General features: G+C 42.5%; 1 protein-coding gene across 1 annotated transcript in view; it reads right to left on the bottom strand.

The window, feature by feature from the left end:
• Nucleotides 1–13281, bottom strand: part of PNLIPRP3 (pancreatic lipase related protein 3) — a 32309-nt gene extending 19028 nt beyond the window's left edge. Inside the window, exons 1-7 of the mRNA XM_070780398.1 lie at nucleotides 13254–13281; nucleotides 12943–13103; nucleotides 8227–8346; nucleotides 7445–7576; nucleotides 5783–5891; nucleotides 316–435; nucleotides 104–226 (exon numbers count right to left, since the gene is read on the bottom strand). Coding sequence (XP_070636499.1) covers nucleotides 104–226; nucleotides 316–435; nucleotides 5783–5891; nucleotides 7445–7576; nucleotides 8227–8346; nucleotides 12943–13103; nucleotides 13254–13281 — 793 coding nt within the window. The remainder of the gene's footprint in view (nucleotides 1–103; nucleotides 227–315; nucleotides 436–5782; nucleotides 5892–7444; nucleotides 7577–8226; nucleotides 8347–12942; nucleotides 13104–13253) is intronic.
• Nucleotides 13282–16772: the final 3491 nt, after the last annotated feature.

The raw sequence follows: 16772 nt of genomic DNA, 5'->3' as shown, positions 1-16772 counted from the left end.
GTCGGACACGACTGAGCAACTGATCTGATCTGATATTCAAAAGCATATTCTATCCAAGAAGGGTGCTCATTGAGTTTATAACTGCAGTTTAGAAAGCATTTACCTTCCTTGTAAATATTGAGATCAAATTTAAATAAAGGTGTAATTAAATCTTCACATCCTGGCATGTGCTTCCCTCCATTTGGATAAAAGTCAAGGTGACCACAAGCATTAATAGTTCCAACACCTGAAATTAAAAAAAGCAAGGTACATGCTTCTAAAATTCTCCTAAAATTCTCCTCCATCTTTCAGTGCACTTTTGTGTTAAAACCTTACCAAGCTCAAAGAAGAGGCGAACAGCATTTGTATGGATAACATCAACAAAGTTGGCGTCTGAGGGATCCAGCCTGACTTCATTTGGAGTGTCATGGAAACACGGCCCTGCTGGGTCCAACCCTAGGAAAAAGCATAATGTGTATTAAACTAAGACATATAAAGGTACACTGACAGTGTTGCTATTTCGGAAGGATAGATGGTGAAGGCAGAGTATTCTTTCTTACATGATTTATGTAGGTCAAACACCACTCAGCCTGAAGGACAGATACATAAACTGTAGGATGTGTTTATATTTATAAATGCAGGATCTGTATATACTGCAATGTCAGATTCCTACACACAAGCAAGGCTGTGTCTGGACAATACCAAACCAGCTAACAAAGTCAGAAAAGTCAAAGCAGCTACTCTAAGGTCTCTACATGGAATACCATGCAGACAACTAAGGTTATGGATTGCAGACCACCTTAAGAGCAACATTTATATGTTAAAAAATAAATAAATAAAAGCTAAGAACTCTTTAAAATGTAAAGATGAACCACAAAGAAACACAGTTTAAATAATAGAATCATAGTCCTCAGTTAAGGTTCACTTAGTTCCATTCATTGTATTACCAACAAAAGCCTGAAGCCCAGGAAAGGGAAGGAACTTGACAAGGCCATCGTATGTTAGACGCAAAATGGACCATTATATATTAGATGCAAAATGGCCAGACTTCAGTCCATTGTCTCCCATTTGAACGTCTACTAAAACAAAGATTAAGATATTTAAGGTCTCTAAAATGTTACGATCAATCACAAACTCCTCATTTACATATTTGACAATTATTTATCAAGCACTTATTATGTGCCAGGAACAGGGTTTTGCAACTGGATACAAGGAATAAGGTCTAGTCTCTTCCCTTGGAGGGGAAGGCACTGCAACTCAATGTGCTCAGTGCTGAGACAGGTGAGCGCAGGTGTTATGCAAGCACAGAGAAGAAACAGGCAACCCAGTCTTGGGAACCTGGGACATGCTTCTGCTAGAGATGAGAAATGCAAGCAGAGATCTGAGGGAGTAGACGAGTTAGCCGGGGTAAAGATGAGGTCGGCAGCATCCTGGGAAGAGTGCAGAGAGTACACGTGGCCATCAGGCCAGAGTTAACCACATTTGGGAAACTGCAACTAGCTTTCAAGGGCCAGCGCTGCTGCATAGGGTTTAGAATTTGGTGCAAGATGAAGACACCATTGCAGGCAGGAGCCAGATGTAATCAGCTGAGCTACGATGAGTTTGGACATGACCTGGTTGTTGACGGGCGGCTCTTACAAGTTTGCCAAAGGGGAGGTTTACAGTCAGATTTGTATTTTGGCAAAGTCTCTTTGCTGTGAAGTGGAGACTGGGTCTCAGAGCAGAGGGGACTCAGAGCTGAGCTGTATCTGACCCCTGGGAAAATGCAGCAGGAGTGAGCAATGAATGTGCCACAGCTGTGGGGTGTGTATTACCTCGAAATGATAGACTGTTATATGATTCCATTTTTGTTTTTATTTTTCTGAGTCATATAATCATGGAGAAAGAAACGATAGAATGAGAGGAGGCAAGGAGAGGAGAGAGGAGGGGCCTAGATAGAACCTTGAGGGACACCAACACGTAAGGAAAGGCGAAAGAAAAGGAACCTGGGAGGAAGCCTGGAAAGAAGCTGTCGGACAAGAACAAAGACAACCAAAGAGATGCAAGAAGACAGGGAACCAAGGGAGGGTGTCCCACCAGTGAGGAGGCTAGCGAGCCAAATTCTGCAGAGGGGCCAAGGAAAGCAAAGATGGGAAAGGCCTGGAAGAGTCCCACTAAGAAGCCGTTGGTGGTCTTAGTGGTTTTGCTAGCAGGACTGGGGAAGAAACCAGACTGCAGTGGGTTGAGGAGAGCACAGCCCTCAAGGAAACATGGCCACTTCCTTTTAGAGGAGTTGGAATCTGAGTGAGGCAAGCTAGGGTATTGGTGAGAAGAGGCTGTGGTCTAAGCGGGAACTGGGACATGTCAGTTCTAATAGAGTTGGGGAAAAGAGCTTGACAAGATGGGAGGAAAAGCAGACAAATGACAGTGAGGGCCCCAACGCTGGCCAGGGACTCAGAGCACAGGTGGAAAGATGAAATTAGACAGAGGGGTCCATGAAGTAAACCAACAGGCATCTGTGCAAAATATCCAAGCTTAAAAGAAAGATGCACAAGCATTTGTCTCACAATTAATCTTCAACTCTAGGGAGAATTGTTTATGCTAATGCACAATTGCTAATTAGATACAATCTTCTGATGATGTCGGGAGTTCAGTGGAGATGGATCCAAATATAGCAGGTACACCTCAAATGATGCTGATGTGAGGACAAGGCAACCAGATACCTTTTTTAAAAAAAATACAACTAGTGTTTTCAAGAGGCAGGGAAGGCAGAATCTTGGATTTGTGGTTCTAAGAGATCTCAGGAGGAAGATCAACAGGAGGGAAAACTGGAAGGTTCAACCTCTTAATTGATCTGAGTTGCGGAGGCATGACCCTTACTGCATGAATGAGAGCACAGCCTTTGGGAGCTGAGTTTGTTAGTATGTAAGTATTTGGATGCATGAGTGTATCAGCATAGAGAATAACCTCTTCTCTATGGAAATAGAGAAGACAGGAAAACACTGACACCGTTTATAGATAAAAGGAAACAAAACCTTGACCGAGTAACCCCCATGCTATAGTCGTCTATGATAACTGCCTACCAGTCATAGAGAATTACCAGAGACACAGAAACTTCAATTCAGTTCAGTTGAGCCGCTCAGTCGTGTCCGACTCTTTGCGACCCCATTTATCGCAGCACGCCAGGCCTCCCTGTTTATCACCATCTCCCGGAGTTCAGTCAAACTCATGTCCATCGAGTCGGTGAAACTTATGCATGTCCTAAAATCTACCATATTTTGTTTTTAACTGGTTTTATTATAAAGCCAATTTTTTTTTTTTTTGAGATCTCGGTTCTTTTGTTATCCAAGGAACATGATTATTCAAAGACTAAGCACTTAGAAGGAATATAGATTGCAACATCCAAATTATGTAGATTCTTCAGATGTTTAGAGAGCCTTTAAAAACTTATTATTTTCTATTTATTCAATAGGATAATTCACTTGGCAGGAAACCCTGGAGTTAAAAATTATCCAAGTTGTGAAATAAGAATTCAGGAAAACAAAATCTCCATAAACTTATTGCAACCTACTGTGAATTTTTGACACATTTATGGCAATGTCCCTCCTTTTAATTTACAGCTGAAATGCCTCCCTGTTGGACTGTTGAGACCCATGAGATTCCATTCGTATGAGTTGGGCCCATTTCTTCCATTCTCTGGCAAAGAAGATTTTTGCTACACAATAACTTCAGAGCCAACTCATTGGGAAAGACCCTGATGTTGGGAAAGATTATTATTATGAGGGCAGGAGGAGGAAAAGGGGTGGCAGAAGATGAGACGGTTGGATGGCATCACCAACTCAATGGACATGAGTCTGAGCAAACTCTGGGAGATGGTGAAAGACAGGGAAGCCTGGTGTGTTGCAGTCCATGGGGTTGCAACCAGTCGGACACAACTTAGTGACTACATGCTGCTGCTGCTGCTAAGTCGCTTCAGTCGTGTCCGACTCTGTGCGACCCCATAGATGGCGGCCCACCAGGCTCCCCCGTCCCTGGGATTCTCCAAGCAAGAACACTGGAGTGGGTTGCCATTTCCTTCTCCAATGCATGAAAGGGAAAAGTGAAAGTGAAGTCGCTCAGTCGTTTCCGACTCTTCGTGACCCCATGGTCTGCAGCCTACCAGGCTCCTCCGTCCATGGGATTTTCCAGGCAAGAGTACTGGAGTAGGGTGCCATTGTCTTCTCCAAGTGACTACATAAAGAACAACAATTTCAGAGTAAATATACAAATTTTAATATTCTACGTAGAAATGGTGGTGGTGGGCTAGGGCTGGAGTTGGAATCAGAGATCTGGGAAAAAGAGGAAACTTTTAGCAGGAAAAGCCTGTTATACCAAGAGACTGCAGAGGCAATATTTTAATACTTTAAACCCGATTTAGAATTTGGAAAAAATATTTTAAATTTAAATCTGAAATTAAAGCACATGTGTGTGTGTGTGTGTGTGTGTATGTGTGTGTATGTGTGTGTGTGTGTTTGTGTATGTGTGTGTGTGTATGTGTGTGTGTGTATGTGTGTGTGTGTGATCTTCATATACAATAAAGGTATATTTCAAAGAGTGTGGGAAGCAGAAAATTAACTCTGTCTAAGGAAGAAATATCTGAGAAAATTCTCAAAGGATGACCAGCGGGTGTTTAGGGTGAAGGGGAACAGGACTTGCAAAGGCACAGAATCATGAAAATATGTGATAAAACATGAAACATTCATACAACAAGTTCAGATGCTTTAGACAATGGAAAGTTTCAAGCAGTGGAGTGGCACAGCCTGTTTAGAAAGAATGATACTGGCAATACCTGTGTAAGATTGGAGTGCCAGCCTGTTCTGAGTGGTGTCCAACTCTTTGCAACCCCATGGACTGTAACCCACCAGGCTCCTCTGCCCATGGGATTCTCCCAGCAAGAATACTGGAGTGGGTTGCCATTTCCTACTCCAGGAACCTGAACCAGGAATCGAACCCATATTGTGTATGTTTCATTGGCAGCAGAACCAGGCAGGGTACCAGCCACGAATGGCAAAAACCCAGGAGATGGAGAGGCCTGAGCCGGGACAGTGACCGGGCCATGAAGAGGCGCAGAGCAGATGCGGGGGAAGATGGAAGGGTGGAAGAGACGAGGGGCTTGATGACTGACTTAGTGGGGGACACAGAGAAGGGAGGGGCCAGCCCAACTTACCAATAATGGAGCTGATATTTTGACTTCTAGTCAACGGACTCAAGTAGTTTGGAAGTCAAGAGTACAGGGAAGGGATGCGATTAAATCTCATTCCCAACACCTTGTTCATAGGACTCACTTTGCAACTTGTTTTCAGGCTTAACATTATACTCAGGGATAATATTCAACTTCAGTATATGTGCTGCTGAAGCAGGCACACTCAGGGACAATATTCAAAATTTTAGCAACTGGAATAGCATGGGCTTAAACAAAACAGTTCAGCAATCCAGCTACACTGGGTGAGCAGGACCACCCTGGAGTTTCTGTCTCAGTCTGAGTAGAAGCCATTATGGAATCGCAAAGCATGGAATGTGTCATCATTCAGTCGACACATCCCCAACAGGTGGGTGATCACAGGTCCCACTCCTTGTCATCACAGATACTGCTATGGTGAACACTCTTGAAAATGGATTCACACACTCACCCTTTGGAAGCATTTCATGTTTTAGTTTAGGGAGGGTCACATTTTCTCTTGTCTTCCATTTGCTTCTGTGACTTCCTTGGTGTTCAGATATTTGATACTTTGTACACAAACAAATACCTAAACAAATCCAAGGCCCATCTGCAGGGCAGGCTTACCAGTTATCCTTCCAAGGCCTGGCGTCCTTGACCCAGCTTCCCCAGCCAGATGAGCTCCCAAGCTGTGGCCAATTAAATGTACTTTAGAAGCGGAATATCCAAATTTTTTCTGAGAGGATATTTTAAAAGGAAAACAGAACAAGCATTAAAAAAAAAAAAAAAAGGCAGGTAGAATGGCTGAAACTGGCTTAAAATGAAAAAGGGGCTGACATGTTTCTCCCTCTCCCACCCAGGACGGGGAGACTGGTAAAATGATAAAGCAGCCCATGTCCAGTGGCTACATCCTTATCCAGCTGAGGGAGAGAGCACCAGGTGGGCTGGAGGAATGCCTTCTGTCAGAGCTTTCTCCCTGTGCTAAAGGGCCTCGCAGTTCTGGGGAACAGGAAGGAGACCAGCCCAGTGACTCTTCTGTGGCTTCCAGTCCATGTTCATCCTGAGTCCCAAACCATCCCGCACACCCCCACATGGGCTAGAGGCAGCTCACACCCAGGGGGGGCAAACAATTCACTGAACATTTAAGTCAGCCAACACTTTCCCCTTCAGTTAAGCAAAATCTCCTCCTACTTATTTTCTGAGCCTTTAGGAGCCCACAGTTCAGGCCCCAGGATCAAGGAAGAAATTCAGGAAAGCTTAGTTAGACCTGGTTTTTCTCTGAGGAGGAGATAATCCGTTTCCATCCTCTGTGAACAAAGACACACTCGAAGTTCCTCCGTGTAGTCTAGCCTCCCCTGATGAGTGGGAAGAGTGGATGGAGAAGAGGGAGGGCAGCGGTGAGTATTTGGCTCCCCAACTCTTCTCCAGCCTGTGTCCTAACTGGGCTCAGAGTTGGGCTCGCTGTCCTGACTGACCCTCAAAGTGAGCAGCAGCGCCTGCCAGTCCCCTTCCCGTTGCCTTGTATTTTTCCACAGTCCTGTCCCCACACTCCGTCAGAGCAGAAACGCTGTCTCGCTCACCGTGTACCTCCAGTGCCTAGAATGGAGCCCGGCCCACAGCAAGTGCGGAGTGAAATATTTGTTGACTGTAAGGAGTGAAATCTTAAGAATCTGAAAGGGTCATAAATCTTTAGATTTTTTACTTCACTGCAGTGCATGGTGGGAAACTACTTCCTATTATGGTGGAGCATTTGGAGATTTATAAATGTCTCAGAGTATAGCCCTCATAAATAGCAAAGCCTATTTTATTCTCTTTGAAAATGTGTAGGTTCAAGAGTTGTGCCTGGACTGGCCTAGGGACCTAATTCACTGCCATAGAACCCAGTTTCTGTGGGGAAAACGCACTTCACATTCTGCACAGATAGCGCCCATAACGCAGAAACGGTTTCTTCTCTATCCTTAAGGATAGGTTTATACTGTGCTGAAAAGGAACCGAGATGGTCCTCCAGGCTGACCAAAGCAGCGACCTTGAAGGGCGGGGATAGATGTGGTGAGGAGCCGGTGAAGACACACTGTCACCAAGTGGCGAATTGTAGAACTACAGGCACTTCTTTCACCAAAAAGGAACCTAACTTTCCCTTTTTGGCTGCCATACACCAACACTTATTATTTCACATGTTCGGTACTTGTGTAAACTAATAAAAAAAAGTATACAGGATTGCCCCCAAATTCTTAGTGTTATGACACAAAGCTGGTTCAATGTAATTTTAAAGAAATCAACTGTTCTTACCACGAGAACATCAATAAAATAAGCCACCTCAGCACCAACAACGCGGAGATTGTTTACCGCGTGGATATATTGCAGTGAACCGTTAATCCAGTCTAAATTAATGCAGTTCACATCTTCTACTTTTAGCAGTACCTAAAAAGATTTATTGTAAGTATTAAAAGCAAGAATTAAAGGAAACCTGAGAGCCCAAACAACTGATTCTACAATAAGAAATGACATCTGCAAGTATTGAGGACCTACCATTGCTTGGCCCTGTCCTAACACTTGTACATACATTAACTTATTTAATATTCATTTAAAGATAAGCAAACCTGGGCAAAGATAGGTTAATTAACTTGCCCATGACCACAGAGCTAGTCAATAGAATCATAATATGCCAGACAGCCTGACTCTACCACACTAAATGGCTTGTAAATAATTAATTGCTTACTATGTTAGCAGTCTATTAATCTTGAGTAGAAGAGAGGAAAATTAATTTCCTGGAGTGAACTTGGAAATGTTTTCCTTAAATTAAATGAGAAATTTATCATACCATTCAATCTTTTGTCAAAGATGAGAATTTACTAAGAATAATTATAAAAATCTTCTATCATAATCTGTACAATTTATAATAAGTGAAAATAAATGGGAAATGAGTAATTCATCTGCGGTCTTGGAATATGGCCAATGTGAATAACTGAATGGAGAATTTCCATGAATACACGTTAGTACCTTGCAAAGTACATTCACATTAAACATAAAACTTTAATACTAGCATAAAGAAGAGATTATTCACGTCATACATTGCACATGTCTTGCTGCCATTTGCCATCTGATTTCCATCCAGGTATGTTGATACGTGTGATCTTGTGTGTGGCGAAGTGTGAGGCTCGGATAGTTAAATAATTAACTGCACTGACTTCCTGTTTCAGGTGAAAAGAAATTAAGGTAAAATAATTGAAAATTATTTAACATTTAGTAGAATTATTCTAAATTCACTCAAAAATTGTCTTCTAAGTTTGACTTTAACAACCATCTTTAATACATTTTTATCAAACAAATAGTTACTGCTACATATTGCAGTAGTACCCAGGAATTATTAATGCATTACAAAATGCAACATACAAATTTAATCATAAGGAAAAGAAATAAAAATGTATGGATTTAAGGTAATGTTTGTAAGACAATGTTGGCTCAGTTTTAATTACAATGTCAGTAAGCCTTACTTTTGTACAGTATTTTTCAGTTGTCAATATAACTCATGAGAATTACCTTATTCAAGGCTTAGATGCGTATTCCAAAGGTGGCAAGATGGACTGTCCACCACACTTTATGAACGAGGAGTAGAGGTTAGATCCTTGTCACATGAAATACAACAGCATATTTAAGATATTTTATGTGATGGTGTTAAATATTGTTTTGTATTTCTTGTACTTTATTAAATGGTTTTTATAACAAAACTCTTGAAGACGTTAGAATACCATTAATTTAAGTGACTTTGTTATTAAGAGAAAAATTAGAAGTCAAAAGTATAAGCAATTAAGTAGAGAAAAAATAAAAGGTCAAATCAGCAAATAGCAAGTTTGACCATGGTAATCTTAAACTGAAAAGCAGCAAATTTAGATACTCATGAAAATGAAATGAATGACTGATTACTAGCTACCTGTGTTTAACAGTGTATACAATTAATCATACAACTTACCAGAGTTTCTCCAAGACTGTGAGCAAACAAATTAAGAGACTCCCAAGCTGGCTTACAAATGACAATAATTATGATACAGATAAAACTCGTATCTATCTAGATTATAGGTTCTCTGTGAAAGAGTGAAAGTGTTAGTCACTCAGTTGTTTCCAACTATGCAACCCCATGGACTTCTGAAGCTTACCAGGCTCCTCTGTCCATGGGATCCTCCAGGCAAGAATATTAGAGTGGAGAGCCATTCCCTTCTTTAGGGGATCTTCCTGGCCCAGGGATCGAACCCAAGTCTCTTGCATTGCAGGCAGATTTTTTACCCTCTGAGCCACCAGGGAAGCCCTGTAGGTACCCTGTAGAGTAGCTCATTTGGCCCTCTCAGTGCTGTGAGGCAGGTACGAACTTTGTAGGTTAGGAAGGGGCGTAATGACAAAGGAAGTCACTTGTCCAAAAGCACTGCAGCTGATGAATCCTGGAGCAAGATCCAAACCCACACGGTCTCTCTCTAAAGCCGTGCACTTCACCACTGGGCTTTCAAGTTGTGACCTGATCATACTGCTTTCTCCTGATGGGATGCATACCAGCTGACGTATTTGTGATGTAGATAATAAAATCTATTGTATTGGGGCTTTTTAGGAAGCACCTCTCTGCTAAATAATCGAACCCAAGTGCAAAAATGTTTGTTTATCTATGTATTTAAAAGAACTCAATGCCCATTCCAACTCTAGCTAGAGCCCCTTAAATACCTACTGTATTCCTGTTTCTACACCAAAAAAACCTCTATTTAGGAAAGGTCATTTAGTAGAAAGAGTGCATATAGTTTTCCACTGTCATGAGAATAGTTTGAAAAAGTGGAACCTTGAACAAGCCTCAGAATGGTGGTCTGACAAGTATTATGGGATCCAAGCATTTTCTGTTGTCACAAAAGCCATTAAGGATTTATTCACGTAGGAAAAGGCCACAAACAACTTGTTCACTGTGCATTCAGTCTAGCACACAATGACACACTAACTTAGAAAATGGGAAAGTCCCTAACAACATCATGGGATCGAAAGAAGACAACTTGGATGCCACAAGGACAGAAGCTAAAAAGGGTGTCAGGACAGACAGATTATCTGGAGATAAGAGTGGAGTATTGATGTTTAGCTGGGTGCTGGGGTGTTTTCTTTTACCATTCTTATCTTTGAGTAGTCATAGAGCCTAACTGACATGGAATCAACCCATACTATAAGTGAGGCAAAAATAGTCACCAGTTAGGCATGTTCTAGCCTTGACAAAAGCTGCAGGCTCAGGAACCACTGTAATTACGCAACTATGCATCCCAACTAGCAATGGCAATGAGTCACTTAAGGTTAAGAAGTCACGGATACTATGCTCTCATAATTTAAAAAACAAAAAAAGAAAGAAAGAAAAAAAAGAAGTCACAGATTCATGGGAAAAAGAAGTTGGTTTTATTCTTCCAGGAAAGTAGCTGAGACCTATGCCTCAGAAGACCATTTCCATCAACAAATTGATCCTTGACAATTCACCAATTGCTAAGCCTCGATTACTAATTCCTTATTTGTTAATTCCTCAATTGCTAAGCCTCAATTGCTAAGCTACTGCACGATTTACTTCTTTCTCATAAACAAAGGTAATCAAATTTATACAGTATAGCACATGGGTCAAACCTGTGATGGTCCTGCTTTTAGTATCTCACCATGACTCAGTATACAATCTAGCTGTTACTAAAAACCACATTAACAGCAAACCCTCAGGTGTTTATCTATTGCAAAATTCGGGTACAGATCTGTGTTGTCACACATGATTCTTTCCAAATGGAAGGGAGTGGGAAAGATGTGGGAAGCACTGTTTTTATGGCCTCTTTCTTAGGAAAGTATTCGGTTTTCTGATGTTCTCTTCACTGCCCTTTGGGCTCAGCCTTGCCTGAAGACTGGTCTTCATCACCTTCTGTCTTACTGCCTGTGCTCTACAAAGTTCTAGTGCATGTCTCTGTCCAGAAGGATAAAGAATCAGCAAGTCCTATGAAGGCTGAGGGTCAACATCCGGGGATACAGTTAGTCCTGGGCAGAAAAATTCACCCTGAAAGTCCTAAATGGATAGAGGTGCCCCAAAACATTTGTATTACGTTTTTAAAAAATGTGGTAACATACACATAACATAAAATTACTGTTTCATCCATCATTAAGAGTAAAATTCACTCGCAGTCTCATTCACATTGTTGTGCAAGCAACAGGACCTTTACAGAACTTTGTCATCGTCTCAGACTGAAACTCTGTGCCCATTAAACAGTAACTCCCATCACCCCCTCCCCCAACCCCAGTAACTATTGATATTATTCTACTTTCTGTCTCTATGAATTTGACTATTCTTGGTATGTTATATAACTGGAATCATATAATATCTGTCCTTTTGTGTCTGGCATATTCAATTTAGCAAAACGTTTGCAAGATATTGTACAACCTATTAGAATTTCATTTCCTTTCTACAGCTGGGTAATACTTTTTGCTTTTTAACAGTTAAATCAAACTTTTGAAGACATTTTCTTTATAAGTTTCTCTGTACTCAAAGTAAAGTCTTGTCTTTTCTTCTTTGTTCTCGCTAGAGCCGTAATCTATACAGCAGATGGTATATTTCAGTAAAGAGCTATGTGTACATATGTATGTGTGAGTCTGGTAAGTAGATAGCTATGCTTGCAGGGTGTGAAGGCCTAGAAGAAGGCTGTCTTGGCTGGTGAGACCTGCCCTGCATGCGACGGGTCTGGTGGAAAGCAAGCCTCAAGGTTATGCTGCTGCTGCTGCTAAGTCGCTTCAGTCGTGTCCGACTCTGTGCGACCCCAGAGACGGCAGCCCACCAGGCTCCCCCGTCCCTGGGATTCTCCAGGCAAGAACACTGGAGTGGGTTGCCATTTACTTCTCCAGTGCATGAAAGTGAAAAGTGAAAGTGAAGTCGCTCAGTCGTGTCCGACTCTTCGCGACCCCATGAACTGCAACCCACCAGGCTCCTCCATCCATGGGATTTTCCAGGCAAGAGTACTGGAGTGGGGTGCCATTGCGTTCTCCGAATAAATGTCCTAAAGCCTCCTAAAAACTCAAAATGGGTCCCCATGGCTCCCAGGGTAATAGCCCATCTCCCCAGGAAGGAATTCTACAAATTGTTTCTAAAACTGTGTTTCTAACTCACTCCGCATTTGAGGACTTCCTCTCTGCCTTGTCTAATCCAACAGCGGTGTCATTTATCAAACACCCTCTATTGTCTCTCTCCTCTGTGTGTGTGTTCACACCATTTCCCTGTCTTTGCTTTCGAAAGCCCTGCCCTTCCTTCAGGACACACCTCAAACCCTCCTCGAATTCTTTCCTGGTTCCCATCCCCACTCCCAAGGGGAAGGTAATCCCTTCCTCTCTCTGTTCCCAAAGTCTTTGGTCTGTTATCTTACATCACAGACCAAAGTGCTGCAATAAGGCTATTTGGTTACATATCTCATTTCTCCTAGTACAATAAATTTAGGGCACTGTCTTGTTTATTCAATTTAGTACATAATAGGTATTGCTGCTTCTTCAGTCTTACAATGTGGAAGGTTCTCAATTAATATATTAACTGAACGAAATATCAAATTTATCCCATATGAAACACATATTCAGAGCAATCTTTGTTTTTAAATACCAGGGCAAATGATGAGAGAAATATCTGGCTCACAACACTAAAAAGAAATGTTTTCCTTTAACTCAAGAGTTTCTACCAGAATAGGTTATCTATGGCTTCTGTACTTGCAGAGACATCTTCTATTTTAGAATAATATGCGTGTGCAGGCAGCGAGTTAACTTACCTGATGGACTTTGGGATTCTGTCTAGTGTAGAGCAGAAAGCGAGTGTTTATCTTTTCTGGAGACCATGGTAACCCTGCAAACTGTCTTGAGAAGGTCCCAGTCCATGGCAGACCATCTTTAAAGCATCCCACCCTTTCATAGCAAACTTCTTCCCCTGCAGCTAAAAGATAGAGTGTTAGTATTATAGGAACCAGGCCAGAGAACGGCTGTGTTTTACACTAAGAGGCTTTATTGAAATTAGTCCTTAAACAAGTGTGACTCAGGGAGAGTCTTTTCAAAAAAATGCTCTCCCTTCCCCTTCCCCTCCCACCCTTTCTCCATATCACAGCCATAACCATGTGGACTTCAGAACGGCAGATCAGAGTGTAGGAGATTTGACATGATACATCCCTGACTTTGGATAATTATTTTACCTTTTTTGAATCTCAGTTTCCTTCTTTGTAAAATGGAGATAATTTCACTTACCTTACAGCCTGGTTATGAAGATTAAATGAACTATTACACAGGATAGTCCTCCTTAAAAGGGGCCAGAGACATAAGATTGGATACTGTGTCTTCCCTGAAGGTCTTCTTTTTCTTATAAGACTTATAACTCTTGATGAAAGGTATCTTTGTGTCTCCAGAGCCTAGTACCATGCCTGGCACACAGCAGGAGTCTGAAAAGTGTTTCAGCGTGTATGCTTACATGCTAAGTTGCTTCAGTTTTGTCTGACTGTTTGAGACCATATAGACTGTAGTTAGTCAGGCTCCTCTGTCCATGGGATTCTCCAGGCAAGAATACTGGAGTGGGATGCCATGCCCTCCTCCAGGGGATCTTCCCCATTCAGGAATCAAACCTGTGGCTCTTATCTGCATTGGCAGGTGGATTACTTACCATTAGCACCACTTAGGAATCCCTTCAGAGAGTATAAATGAGAGCAAAGTTTCATTTAGTTTTAACTGTTTCTTCTTTCTGGAGCTCACTTCACTCATCTTTAAAATGAGAGTTTTGGGGAAAATTAGGCGCGGCCTAGAGGAGCTACCCCACGTCCGAGGTCAGGGGCTGAAGCCGGGAGGACCCCATGCCCGAAGGGCGGCGGCCAAGAGGAGTTACCCCATGTCCGAGGTGAAAGGCAGTGGCCGAGAGTGCCAGGCTGCGACGGGGCAGAAACGGCCTAGAGGAGCTACCCCGCGTCCGAGGTCAGGGGTGGTGACGAGAGGAGTTACCCCGCATCCAAGGTCAGGGGCGGCGGCCGGGAGGAGCTACTCCACGCCCCAATGCCAGAATCCAGGGGCGGTGGCCGGGAGGAGCCGTGGCTGCGTGGGCGTAGGAGGGCCTAGAGGAGCTATCCCACGTTGAAGGTCAGGAAGGCGGTGAGGAGACACCCCTCATCCAAGGTAAGGAGCAGTGGCTGCACTTTGCTGGAGCAGCCATGAAGAGATACCTCATGCCCAAGGTAAGAGAAACCCAAGTAAGATGGTTGGTGTTGCAAGAGGGCATCAGAGGGCAGACACACTGAAACCATACTTACAGAAAACTAGTCAATCTAATCACACTAGGACCACAGTCTTGTCTAACTCAATGAAACTAAGTCATGCCTGTGGGGCCACCCAAGATGGGTGGGTCATGGTGGAGAGATCTGACAGAATGTGGTCCACTGGAGAAGGGAATGGCAAACCACTTCATTATTCTTGCCTTGAGAACCCCATGAACAGTATGAAAAGGCAAAATGATAAAATACTGAAAGAGGAACTCCCCAGGTCAGTAGGTGCTCAATATGCTACTGGAGATCAGTGGAGAAATAACTCCAGAAAGAATGAAGGGATGGAGCCAAAGCAAAAACATAACCCAGCTGTGGATGTGACTGGTGATAGAAGCAAGGTCCGATGCTGTAAAGAGCAATATTGCATAGGAACCTGGAATGTCAGGTCCATGAATCAAGGCAAATTGGAAGTGGTCAAACAAGAGATGGCAAGAGTGAATGTCGACATTCTAGGAATCAGCAAACTGAAATGGACTGGAATGGGTGAATTTAACTCAGATGACCATTATATCTACTACTGCGGGCAGGAATCCCTCAGAAGAAATGGAGTGGCCATCATGGTCAACGAAAGAGTCTGAAATGTAGTACTTGGATGCAATCTCAAAAATGACAGAATGATCTCTGTTCGTTTCCAAGGCAAACAATTCAATATCACAGTAATCCAAGTCTATGCCCCAACGAGTAATGCTGAAGAAGCTGAAGTTGAACCGTTCTCTGAAGACCTACAAGACCTTTTAGAACTAACACCCAAAAAAGATGTCCTTTTCATTATAGGGGCTGCTGCTGCTGCTAAGTCACTTCAGTCATGTCCGACTCTGTGTGACCCCATAGACGGCAGCCCACCAGGCTCCCCTGTCCCTGGGATTCTCCAGGCAAGAACACTGGAGTGGGTTGCCATTTCCTTCTCTAAGACTGGAATGCAAAAGTAGGAAGTCAAGAAACACCCGGAGTAACAGGCAAATTTGACCTTGGAATACGGAATGAAGCAGGCAAAGACTAATAGAGTTTTGCCAAGAAAATGCACTGGTCATAACAAACACCCTCTTCCAACAACACAAGAGAAGACTCTATACATGGACATCACCAGATGGTCAACACTGAAATCAGATTGATTATATTCTTTGCAGCCAAAGATGGAGAAGCTCTATACAGTCAGCAAAAACAAGACCAGGAGCTGACTGTGGCTCAGATGATGAACTCCTTATTGCCAAATTCAGACTTAAATTGAAGAAAGTAGGGAAAACCACTAGACCATTCAGGTATGACCTAAATCAAATCCCTTATGATTAAACAGTGGAAGTGAGAAATAGATTTAAGGGCCTAGATCTGATAGATAGAGTGCCTGATGAACTATGGACTGAGGTTTGTGACATTGTACAGGAGACAGGGATCAAGACCATCCCCATAGAAAAAAAATTCAAAAAAGCAAAATGGCTGTCTGGGGAGGCCTTACAAATAGCTGTGAAAAGAAGAGAAGCGAAAAGCAAAGGAGAAAAGGAAAGATATAAGCATCTGAATGCAGAGTTCCAAAGAATAGCAAGAAGAGATAAGAAAGCCTTCCTCAGCGATCAATACAAAGAAATAGAGGAAAACAACAGAATGGGAAAGACTAGAGATCTCTTCAAGAAAATTAGAAATACCAAGGGAACATTTCATGCAAAGATGGGCTTGATAAAGGACAGAAATGGTATGGACCTAACAGAAGCAGACGATATTAAGAAGAGATGGCAAGAATACACAGAAGAACTGTACAAAAAAGCTCTTCACGACCCAGATAATCACGATGGTGTGATCACTGACCTAGAGCCAGACATCCTGGAATGTGAAGTCAAGTGGGCCTTAGAAAGCATCACTACGAACAAAGCTGGTGGAGGTGATGGAATTCCAGTTGAGCTATTCCAAATCCTGAAAGATGATGCTGTGAAAGTGCTGCACTCAATATGCCAGCAAATTTGGAAAACTCAGCAGTGGCCACAGGACTGGAAAAGGTGTTTTCATTCCAATCCCAAAGAAAGGCAATGCCAAAGAATGCTCAAACTACCACACAATTGCACTCATCTCACATGCTAGTAAAGTAATGCTCAAAATTCTCCAAGCCAGGCTTCAGCAGTATGTGAACCATGAACTTCCTGATGTTCAAGCTGGTTTTAGCAAAGGCAGAGGAACCAGAGATCAAATTGCCAACATCTAGTGGATCATGGAAAAAGCAAGAGAGTTCCAGAAAAACATCTATTTCTGCTTTATTGACTATGCCAAAGCCTTTGACTGTGTGGATCACAATAAACTGTGGAAAATTCTTCAAGAGA

Source organism: Bos indicus, chromosome 26, assembly GCF_029378745.1.
Source record: "Bos indicus isolate NIAB-ARS_2022 breed Sahiwal x Tharparkar chromosome 26, NIAB-ARS_B.indTharparkar_mat_pri_1.0, whole genome shotgun sequence".
NCBI classification, from domain to species: domain Eukaryota; kingdom Metazoa; phylum Chordata; class Mammalia; order Artiodactyla; family Bovidae; genus Bos; species Bos indicus.
Note: the sequence above shows the minus strand (reverse complement) of the source record. Positions and strands in the feature narration are given on the sequence as shown.